Source organism: Mus musculus, chromosome 4, assembly GCF_000001635.26.
Source record: "Mus musculus strain C57BL/6J chromosome 4, GRCm38.p6 C57BL/6J".
NCBI classification, from domain to species: domain Eukaryota; kingdom Metazoa; phylum Chordata; class Mammalia; order Rodentia; family Muridae; genus Mus; species Mus musculus.
The window spans coordinates 102,547,995-102,559,881 of record NC_000070.6 but is presented as its reverse complement, the minus strand read 5'-3'; the positions used below and the strand labels follow the sequence as shown (position 1 = coordinate 102,559,881).

The 11,887-nt window shown below is 42.1% G+C and overlaps 1 protein-coding gene across 5 annotated transcripts in view; it reads right to left on the bottom strand.

Annotated features, from left to right (window-relative positions):
* Positions 1–11,887, bottom strand: part of Pde4b (phosphodiesterase 4B, cAMP specific) — a 519,944-nt gene that overhangs the window by 47,394 nt on the left and 460,663 nt on the right. Inside the window, exon 6 of one of the 5 annotated variants that reach the window (NM_001177983.1) lies at positions 3,958–4,263. The exons of the other annotated variants lie outside the window; for them this stretch is intronic. Coding sequence (NP_001171454.1) covers positions 4,214–4,263 — 50 coding nt within the window. The 3' untranslated portion in view covers positions 3,958–4,213. Of the gene's footprint in view, positions 1–3,957; positions 4,264–11,887 lie in introns of those variants that run through there. 5 annotated transcript variants of the gene reach the window in all.

Below are 11,887 nucleotides of genomic sequence, written 5' to 3'. Positions count from 1 at the left end.
ACTGTAGCTGGTTATATTTCATCACAGGGTGAAACAATAGTATTTTAGATATGACAAGTTAAATGTTAAAATTAATTGTTTCTGAAAGCTTGAGAGATGGTTCAGTGCTCAAGAACACTTGACATTCTTGCAGAATACCTAGGCTACGTTGCTAGCACCCACATGGTGTCTCACAAACTGTAACTTCAACTCCAGGGGATCTAAAACCCCACTTTGACCTCCTAGAGTGCCAGGGATACAAATGATACACGAACAGACATCCAGGAAAACACTCATATACATAAAGTTAAAATACTATTGGGTTATACTGTTCTAGAGCCTAAGACTGTAGCTAAAACCAGAATACTCCAAGGCCTACATTCATCCCACCATAAATGCTTCAAAGTAGTGCTAATAACAGTAAGGATTGTAGCTAACAACAGTCAGTCAGTTCCTAGGCACTTTATATCCACTAGCCAATTTACTATTTATCATAATTTGATGGGCTAGATATTACCATAGACCTATGTAACCGATAATTTTATTTTATAGACAAGAAACAGGGAAATTCAGTAACTTTCTCAAGGTCACAGTCAGAGCAGAGCTGCACTTTCACCTTCCTAGGACTGCCCCCGAGGAATCATGGAGGGTCTCATGGCTCCGTGCTGGGCAAATCCCAAGGAGATCTTGTTTTTCCTATCGCAAGTCAAGCAACGCTTGAGAAATTGTACATATCAACTCATCTAATATCTGTGACAACCCTAGTAAATAGTAATTATCCATCTTTCATACTGAACAAACAAACTGTAGCTCAGAAAGGCGACAGAGTTTGTTCAGTAAGCACAGGCTGGAATCCACTTTCTAGTCTAGCCTGAATCCAGGGCTGGTGCTCAGCACTGTACCAGTTTATGAATTGCATGACAGCCCCTTTGGGGTCATTCTGAGGCTAAATTCCAGTGAGTGACTCTTCTCTCAGACTGGCTTCTGTGTTTTCAAAATTACTGTAAGACTCTCATCTGAGCTGACCATTCTAGACCATTTTTCTGGCAGTTCTCTTGGTGGGGGGGCTAATGAAATTTAATTCTATTTTTTTAACAACAGAAAAGAAACTGGGCATGGTAGCACACACCTTCAGTCCCAGCACCAAAGAGGCAGAGGCAGGTAGATCTATGTGAGTTAGTTCCAGTCTGATATACACAACAAGACCCAGACCAGTTAACAATTCATAGGGAGACCCTGTCTCAGATAAGCCAAGCCAACCAATCAACCAAAACCCCCACTCTTTGTGTCAAGTAGTTTCAGTAAGAGCTGGCTATTCATCTCCACCACATCCCTGCCCTCAGATCCCATCATCCACCCCAGCACGGGGTGTGTAATGTTTCCATTAGGCAGAGGTAATCATAGATTTTAGAGATAAAACAGTCGGTCCTCTTGAAGACTTCCTCAGCTAACATCTAAGCACCTAGGATTTGTGTCTATGTGGGGGGTGGAGGTGGGGCTGAGGTGGTAGATGCAAAGAAGGAACACCCAGCAGGAAATTTGGACTCTCGAGGTGTTTAGGGGGGTGGAGGGGTGGGGGTGGGGGTGGGGAATGGTATTCTAGATGAGCGTGTAGAACTCCCAGATGCGAATGTGGACAGGACAAGCCAAGCACAAACGGGAGTTTTGTATGACTGAGTATTGGGGAAAGGTTACCAGCATGCCTTTCACAGCCTCTGTGCATAGACAAACAGTTACTTTGTGACAAATTCAGAACTTGCAAGGAGATGTAAAATTAGGGCCTAGGTCTCATGGCAACCCAACTTGTCACAATAGCAAACAAGAATAGTTTGAGAGTCAGAGGAAGCCAATGCTGGCTATGTCACAGCTAGCTGGCTCTCCTTGGGCTACCTTCTCCTTATTTAGCAGTGCTTCCTTCCGTTCCTGCCCTGAGTTCTCCCGGACCGTAAGCAACGTCACTTCACTGAACACAGCTCCAGACTTTAAGAAAAACAAAATTTTGTATCTCAGCAGTGGTTTTCCTGGCCTTTCTCCCTCCAAAGAAATTTCGTTCTGGTTTTCCCAGTTGACTCTTCGAGTCTGTAGCTGTCAGCTGTGCCTGCTCCTTCTCTGTTTCCTCCGTTCTAATGCAGGGTCTGCTGCAGAATAATGCCAGGTCTGTTCCAATGTGATTAAAGATTTCAGTGTTTGCTTTAAACCAATATTTACCAGTAAAACCTAGCCAATGTAAATGTGCAGGCTAGGTAGAAAATACGGGCTTAAATCAATCTCCCCGGAACACAGACAGACAGATGGACAAGGACTTAGTGGGTATTTTGGATTTTGGCAGGCCACTTCTGCCATTTTGGCCTTTTTTTATTTTTTATTTTTTTATTTTTTATTTTTTGGTCAGTTTCACACATTTTGCAACTGAACACTGTTTTAAAACAGCCCTTAAAACAGAAAAATCTAAATAATGCAATGCTAAATTGTTTAAATGCAGTTTTTTCTCATTGGCCAGTGTTAGTCATTTTTTTTTTTCACGGTGTTTCTTCTGGCACTTGTCAAACACTGCCACATTATCTGATTTAAAAGGCTCCCTTGAATGAGGAACAAATTGAGTTATTTGACATAGCAGTAAACTTAGAATGCTAATCATTTTTTAAATAGCTCATACTCCAGTGTTACACACCCCACAGAAACAGTGGACATTTTGAGGTTGAGTCAGCTTTTCTGAGTTACAGCTTCATTCTTGCAAACTTTTACTGAATTCAGTTTCTTCATTGGCTGGATTTCTTGACTGAATGAGTTGTGGCTGCACTCTGAACGATCTGTAAGTAGTTGTAGTGTCTATTAGGAACTGCTTAGCTTAGCCAGTCAGCCAAACATCAGCCCTAGATGATACTTTGTAGCCCAGAAGATCACAGAAGGATGAGATGGAGGCAGCCCAGCCCAGCCCAGCCCTCTTCTTACACTGTGACTCTCATGACTCCCATACTGCACCTTTCCTTGGGGAGGGAATATGGATTTGAGCTGGAGATGATTCAATGACTCATCATCTGTAAGAAAGGCCACTGAAATTGCTAGGGCCTTGAGGAGTGTCTAGTAGGTAGTAGGCACTTAATGAACGCTTTCCTCATGTACAGATAGATGCAAGGAGATGCATTAACATAATGCAATTTGTAGAGCTGAGTATAGGATTTTTCTAGATTTATGGGCAAAATCAATGTCTATGTCTACTGGTAATGAATCCATTTGTGGCTTCCTCTAATTCTAAATGTTAAAAGCCTATGCGCCAAAGACTGAGGTACTATAAAAAGGGTGACATTTATATATAACCATCAGCTGAGGTGGTAATGTTTATCCTCAATGGAAAAAACCTGTAAAACAATGTGCTAAGGTAGATTTATTGTCATTATTTTGTGAATGACAGGTAGGTGGACAAGAAATGGTGAATGGGACAGGAAAGGACGGCCTGAGTATAAGGACCTCACAGTGGATTACAATGGGGAGAGCAAATGCTTTAGTGGGCAAAGGACTCTGTCCTGGCTGCCCTCGAGGATTATGTGGCCTGGGAGGGGCACAGAAAGGAGCACAGAACATAAATAGTCAGGGCATAATAACAAGCCAGGTAGAGGTACCCACAGGCAGAAGGGCAGGGCTCACATGAAATGAAAAAGCAGGGAGCAGACAGATTGCACACAGGACTTAGTGTTGAAGAAAAACAGGGCAGGGGCAGATTCTGAAATGAGCCGAGCTGACTGGATTTGGTGCCGGGACTTCATGCTCCTGGATAAAGGGAGGTGTAGGGAGGTGTGGGGAGGAGGAAAGCCGGGGCAATTGGAACAGTGAGCATATTTAAGGGGCTCTCACTGGGAAGTAGCAGGTTTTAGCAGTTCTATGAGACCCTCCTGCAGAGGCCCAGGGTGAGAAGCAGGCGGGTAGTAGAGGTGCTGATTCTAGGGAAAAAGAAAACAGTTATGATCAAAGCCATGTTTGGAAGGGGTAAAAAAAGATCTTTATAAGAGATGGGGAACACAAGAGATGAAAGGGAGGTGAGTGACCAGTGGAAAGATGCCCAGACAACGTGACATGGCCTGATTCCCATGTAACCACAGGGTTGAGGGTGAGTCTTCAGGGAATGGACCGAACTCAGGCATGGATTGCCACAGAGGAGTCCTGCACGTCCGGACACATTCACTGCCTTCTGATTGGCTCCTGGAGAAACGTCAGCAACAAGTATTTACAGATGATCTCAGCATCTCTTGCTCTCTCTGCATTTCGTCAGTCTCCTGTGGTCGCACACTGAGAACAAAACTAGGAGTGATAACATGTGTGGTGATTTCCAACTCTTCAGGGCACACACTTAATATGGGAGGTTCCTCTCTTCTCTGAATCCATAAGCAACCACACCAGTCCTCCCTGGTGCAAAAGACTAGTAAAACCAAATGACCCTTAGAAGACAGCCATATTTTATCCAACTCTTTGCTTCCCAGATGGTAATACCCAGACCCAGAGAAGAGACCTAACATCCACCAAAAGTACAACCATTCTGTCTACAGAACAGAAGAAACCAGTTTCTCTATAGAGGCTTGCATATACCAAAAGTAAACATAGCAGTTACTACCTCTGAGGTATTTGTAGTCCCTAGAGACTCTTTCAGAGGGACTGATTGCTTTCCTTAAGTGAAATGGTTGAGGGAAGTTTTCTGGAGGAGGATGCACATTGGTAGTATGTGTGGCCAGGACTAAAGATGGACACTCAGTGGTGCTTAGAGTTGCTGTGAGGGTTGAATAGTCTTGGGGCAACTGAAGATGGTGTAGAATAGCTGGAGAGGGAGGCAGAATTCTGCTGGGATTTACAAAGGTGGGGATCAGGAAGTTGTGAACTAAAGCAAACATGAAGAAGTCATTTCTATGGTGTGATGTTGTTGTAAACAGTTAAAGTCAGAACCAGAGGTGTATAGGGTGCCACAAAAGAGAGGTTTGGGGAACCTTCGTTTTTAGGCTTTTGGGGTAGCTGTTGACCTCTTGCAAATTGTCAGCTGCGGTGTTAGTGTGGAAGCCCCACAAGTAACGCACAAGTGTGTGGCTGTGTCCTGTAAAACCGGCTGTAAAAGCAGGTGGCTGACTGCTTCAGGTGGTTTGAGTGCCTGAGGTTTCTGTCCTGCCTGGGGGAAGCAAGGCTGTGGCCTCCCAAAGATTTGGGCATACTGAGCTTGAGCTTGCAGTTTCTCTCCCCTAAAGCCTGTTAGATGCAAAGCCATGGGCAAAGGAGGAAAGACAACAGAGTCTCTGCTGTGCCTGGACCAACCTTAGTTTAAGCAAGGAGATCACTGGGAGATGACCTAGGTGGACCAATGCAGTCACAGCTCTCTCTAGAGTGAGGAAGGAGATGGGAGAATTACAAGAGTTGGGATCTCAGTGATATGATTTGAGAAAGGTTTGATTTGCTGACTCTGGGATAGGAAATAACTAGGAGCTAGAGTGTGTGCATTCTCTAGAAGATGCGAACACGAGAACCTGAGTGTTCTCTCAGACTCTCTAGGAAAGAGCACGGCTTGGCTGAAACCTTGGTGTGCGATGCTTCAATTCACCCTCACTGTGTCATGCTACTTCAGTGACAGAAAAGGAACAACACCTTCTGGACCTTCTGAGCAACCCAAACCCCCACAGTGAAGGGTACATTTCTACACCCCTTCAACCATTATTTCAAGCAGAGCAGGCTAGAGACTGGAGACAGGGAAAGCAGGGTGTTCCGAGTGTGAGACCTTCCTCAAATGAAAGTCTCCATAGGTACCACAGTCTAAGAAGCTCTGCAGTGCAGAGCTCCACATACAAAGCTCCTAGGGGCTCTGGGTACAACAGTGAAGTGCAAAGTTGGAACACATGCTCCCCCCGCAAATCTCAGAGTGTGCAGCCAGCTGCCAGTAACTGGTCCTCACTCCCTAACCCACTAGCCTTAGGCCTTTCGCTGCACCCTGTCATGCCATGGCCCTATTTTTTTTCATGGTCAGTGTTATTTGTTGCTTTTGAGTATGTTGGAGAGAAATGATGACTGAATACTGTTGATGTTTGACAAGGACATCAGCAGGCGAATGGGAACAGGTGCCACCCATACCTGATCTTAGGGAATGGCTTCTGAGGCAGTGGCTGCTGCTGCAGCTGCCACTCATTGTGGAGGCCACTGGGGTTAATGGCCTTTTCTGGATCTTCTCTCAAGTCATTGGTGATGGCTTCAGGCAGACACTGTGGTGTATCCTTGACACACGGAAAGCATAATAAAATCAAAGACTGCCTCTGAGCACCAAACAAAGGACCTTATCCTCCTTGGATGGACAGTCAAGAGTGACAAAGTACCTATTAGGTAAAACAAGTCATGATGTGATAATTTGACAAATTTCTCAAATGTATATGCTGTGTTATCTCAAATCACCCAGACAGCAGTGCTCTGAAGTGAGTCCTTGTGAGCCTGATTTTAAAAAAAAATGTATTCTACAGACTGAGAAATCCACAGAGGTTACAATTGTATAGCTAGTCCAAGGGACAACTGGGTCATGAGCCCAGGTCTTCAGTTTCTCTGGATGAAACTGAACCATAGCTCATTGCCACACCCCTCTTGTTTTCCTCCATCACTTCTGAAAACTCAGATATCTTCTCCATACTAAATTAACACCATCCAAAGTTCTAGTAACTGAAACAAGATAAAATTTCAGTGGAAGAGACAGATCTGCCAATCTATAAAATGTGACAAAACATTGAAATTTAGAGATTGATTAAATGCCTCCTCTGACAAGGATATTATTAAGACCTTCATGTCTAACATCTGATGAAGTAGGTACTGTGTTCTCCATTTTGCAACCAGGGGAACCTTTAGAATACGAAGTGACCAGTATGAATTATCAATGATCTCATTTTCTCTCCATCCAAGATCCTCCATGCTTAGCATGGTACCTTGCTATAGGCACCACCAGCACAAGGAGGGAGCCAGAAAGAGATGATTGACTGAAGGTTGCCACCACACAGAGAAATATCCTGGTCATATGAAGATGTTCTTGGAGGTTGGTCTTTGGTTTAAACATTGAATTTTAAAAATGAGGTGGCTTAGAAATTCCACTTGCAAGTATTTTTTCTTGAACAAATTGGCTGCAAAACACTGGCCAGGGATGCCATGAGGATGAACATTTGAGATCTGTTCCTAAAGAGGCAGTGTTGCTCTATTTGCCCTGGGTGGATAAGGCTGAATCCTCTCCTGGGGAAAGAGGTCTTGCCTGAGAGTTGGGACAGCTGCTCCCTCGCTCTATCACTAGTTCATACTAGTGAGGTCTGTTTCTAAGCTGTATTCATAGAAGGCAATTCATAGAACTCTCTGACACTCCATTATTCCTTCATTTGTCCAAGAAGTGTGGGAAAGCTCAGGGCTCACCTCTGGAGAGTGGTGGAGAGATGAGGTCACCTTGTCTCTTCAGAAACTCTGCCACCTGAAGTCCTTTCAACCCTCAAGCCCTGTATATGCCTAATTGTCACATGCCACATGCTGTCATGTTCCAGATCTGCCCTCTCTCACTAGTCTGGAAATGGATCTCTAAGTAATGAAATCACCTAATGCTGGAAGGAGCTTGGCCAGTTCTCCGGGAAATTGTCAGAGGCTTGCATCTGCAGCACTAAATGGCTGCTTGAAGCTGGGGTGCTGTTCGTAGCATTATGACTTACAGGAACCAACACTATTTATTAGGATAATTCTATGTATGGGGTGGTGTGCCATGAGGGAGGCTTTCCCCCTCTGCTCACAATTACCTACTCCTCTTGGCAAACGGAAGGAGTGTAATTATCTCCCTTCTCCAAAGAACCTGTGGCTACAGGAGGCTAAATAACTCCTGGAGTCCCACAGCCACAGCGTGGGCGAGCCTGTTTTCCTACTCAGGTTTGGTGGACCCAAAAGGCACAGTCCCTTCTCCCTTGCTAGGCTCCATGGGGCCTGTGGTGCTTTACCCACACGTTGACCTGAGGTGAACATCTGACAAAGATGCACAGCCGGGGGAACTCACATTTATTCTCACTGTACAATTTGCAAAGTGCTTGCTCACATCACGTCATCCGATTCTCCTAGCAGCCTGGATAGTGAAGCTGAGTGTGAACTCAGTCTCACAGAAGATGAAATAGCATCTGGGGAGGCTATAACTTAGAGGCTTTGAAACCCCCCTCACTCTACTAATCACACACTTGTCTAGATTTCCAACCACCCAGGGACATCATTTTCCTGAACATTTTGTCTTGTGTCTTTAAGGATATTCAGTTATTTATATTTCTATTGCAAGATGGCTAGCTGAGGGCCTTCCCGGACAGATATACAGAACAGCAGCTGTTGTTTCCTTAAAACTTTCCCCCGGGACTCTGTGCACACAATTTCCAAACAACTAAGAATAGTATGGTGAATCCTAAGGTCCTGTATCTTCGTGATAATAGTTTTCTTTTTTTAAAATGACAGAGCACCTTGAACCCTTTCCTGAGTTTGAAGCTGGTACATGAACGGTGCTAGATTTTGTGCCATCTTTTCTGACTGTAAAGCCATAGCAGTTATAGTATCATAGTGTACATCGTGTGGAGCTTGTGCACAGTATTTGATGGGGTTAATGAAGAAGCTGTAATTAAGTATTTTCATTAAATATTAGCTGTTTGGTATTGTATTAGGTAAGGACATTCTCATGGAAGTATATCTCCCCCTTACCCTCCACTAGGCCGTTCCTCTGCTCAGGAACGTTCCTTCTTCTCATCTTCATCCTTCCTAGATAGGCTGGCTTATACTTTAATATTGAAAATATGTACATGATTTTAGTCTACAAGAAATCTTGGAACTACATATGAGAGAAAACGTGTAATATTTGACTTCCTAAGACTAGCTTAGCTTACTTAATATTATCTCCGGTTACATCTGTGTCCCTGAAAACATTGTAATTTTGTTCTCTAAAAAACTGAGAAAATCCCATTGTATATTTGAGGACATCTTCTTTATTCACTTCTGTGTGGATGGACACCTAGGTTGTTTCCATAACTTAGCTGTTGTGAAGAGTGCCACAGTAAACACTGAGATGCAAGTGTCTCTGGGATGTGCCTGCCATGAGCAGTTCTGCTGTATCATAAGTCAGATCTAGCTTTCATTTTTGTGAGGAGCCTCCAGACTTATGTCCATAGAGCCTGGGAAGTTTATGTTCACATCAGCAGTCCATAAATCCTCACCAGCATTTATTATTATTTTTTTCCTTATGACTGCCATTCTGGCAGGGGAATGTGCCTGGAGCCCTACAGAGGCCAGAGGAGGGTGTCGGACAACCTGGAACTGGAGTTGTAGACAATTGAGGGACACCATGTGGTTGCTGGGAATCCAACCTGTGTCCTCTGGAAGAGCAACTAGGCATCTTAACCGCTGAGCCTCTTTCCAGTTCCATCAATTCAGTTTTAATGTTCATTTCTCTGATGACAAGTGAGGTCACAGTTTGTTTGTTTATGTCTTTATTAATCATCTACGTTTTATGGGTTCATTATCCCATTTATTGACTGGGTTGTTTAATGTCATGTTTCACATTTTTTTGCCTTTTGTATATTCTAGACACTAATCCTGTGTCAGAGGTATAGCTGGCAAAGATTTCTCTCCCATATCGGGCTATCTCTTCCCTTCACCATTTTCTTGCTGTGCAAAAGTTTTTAAACGTCATGAGGTCCTGTTTGTCAGCTTCTTGAAATGAATTTCCTGAGCAACTGGGATTTTATGCGGGAAGTCCTTGCTCTGCTAGGTTGTGAAGTGTTTTCCCTATTTCCTTCTAACAGTTGGAGATTTGGGTTTTGAAACAAGATCTTTGATCCACTTGGAGCTGACTTTTGTGCAAGGTGAGAGATAATGGCAGTTCCATTTTTTATATTTTAATTTTTATTGCAAATTTACACACAGTATTTTTAGAATTGCAAGGAGTAACAGGACAAAGGGAAATCCTTTTTTCATTAATTATTAAATCTTAAAATATAATTTATTATCTCTAATATTAACCAAACTTGCAATCTATAGTTATTTTAGAATATAAACAATAAGATATCTGTATAGCTATGTAAATTGTTCAGGATTATACTTCATTGACAGAGGCCAAAACTAACCTTTCTGCATGGCAATGCCAAGAACCTACCAAAGAGGAAGAGAAAAGAAATGTCATTAAGGAGCTGAGCGTTAGTGCCTGTGAGGCAAAGTAAAAAAGGGACAATGACAGCAGCATGTCCAATAGAAACGATGTGCATCCAAAATTTATTTAATAGCAGTAAATTATTGTGAATAACGGCTTCAGAGACAAAATATCTAAATCCAACTCCTGGACCTCAAAACTATTAGCAATGGCTTTATACAATACATTTCATTCCCAAGTCTGTTTCCTCATTTGTAAAACTCAGTATTATCAAGTCATGCCACAATGTGCTTAGTCCTGCTGAGACTTGATGTGTTAGCGTGGGTTGGTACCCAGGGGGGCTTCTTCTTCTCTGAAGAGAAGAGAAGGAGGTAAGGAACAGACAGGTTTGTTAGGGTGGGATTGGGAGTGGGACTGTGATCTGGATATATGGTGAATGAATAGATGGATGGATAGATAGATAGATAGATAGATAGATAGATAGATAGATAGACAGACTACGGTACTTACTGGCAATTTCATCTTTTACAGGATATCCAGTTCAGGAGCTCTATCTGAAAAGACTGTCTTTTCTCCAAAGTATATTCTCGACATCTATTTCAGAAATTATGTACTTGTATGGATCATTCTATTCCATTGATCTACATGTTTCTGTGCCAGTGCTGTTTTATTATAATTATGTAGTATAACTTGAAATCAGGTATAGTGACACTTCCAGAAGCATGCTTGGCCCACGATTGCTTTGGGTAATTCTGTGTGTGTGTGTGTATATATATATATGTATATATATATATATATATATATATATATATATATATATATATATATATCTGACATAAAATTTAAAATGGTTTCTGCGAAGAATGGTATTGGTGTTTGATGGATACTTTACTAAACTTTGACATTGTGTAATGTAAGTTGACCATCTCTACACTGTTTAATATAAATTAGCCATCTCTACATTGCTTGATATAAGATGGCATCTCTCCATTGTTTTATGTAAGGTGGTCATCTCTATAGTATTCATTTTCTACTCCATAAGCACTGAAGGTATTTCCATTTTGTAGTGTGTTTCTCAGTCTCTTTCTTCAGCATTTTGAAGTCCCCATTATAACAGTCTTTCATTTCCTAGGCTAATTTATTTGAAGGTTTTATTTTATTATTTTTAAGCTGTTATGATTGGGCTCATTACCATGATTTCTTTCCCAGCACGTTTGTTATTAGTCTATAGAAAGTCTAGTGATTTTTTTTTTGTTTCTTAATTTTATAGCCTGACATTTTCTTGAAAGTATTTGTCACTAAGGATTTTTGTGGAGTCTTTATGGTCTCCTTGCATAGCATCCTATCATCCACACATAAGGACGCTTTGACTTTTCCTTTTGCTCTGCAATTCTTTTATTTCTTTCTCTTGTTTGACAGCTCTAAATAAAACTTCAAGTACTAGTGGAATAAAGGTAAAGGGAGCAGACATCCTTGTCTTACTGTTGATTTAATGGGAAAACTGTGAGTTTTCTCCACTCCATAGGATGTTAGCACAGGTTTGTAGTATCTAGCTTTTATTATGTTGAAATATGTGCCTTCTACTCTTAGTCTCTCTGGGGCTTTTATAATGGAGAACAGTTGACTTTATCAAAAGAGTTTTCTGCATCTATTGAGATGACATATGATTTCTGTCCTTTAGTCCATTTATTTATATTTGCTAATATAATTTATTACTTTTATTTTCCTATGGAATAAAAGCTAGCTTGATCATGGTAAATG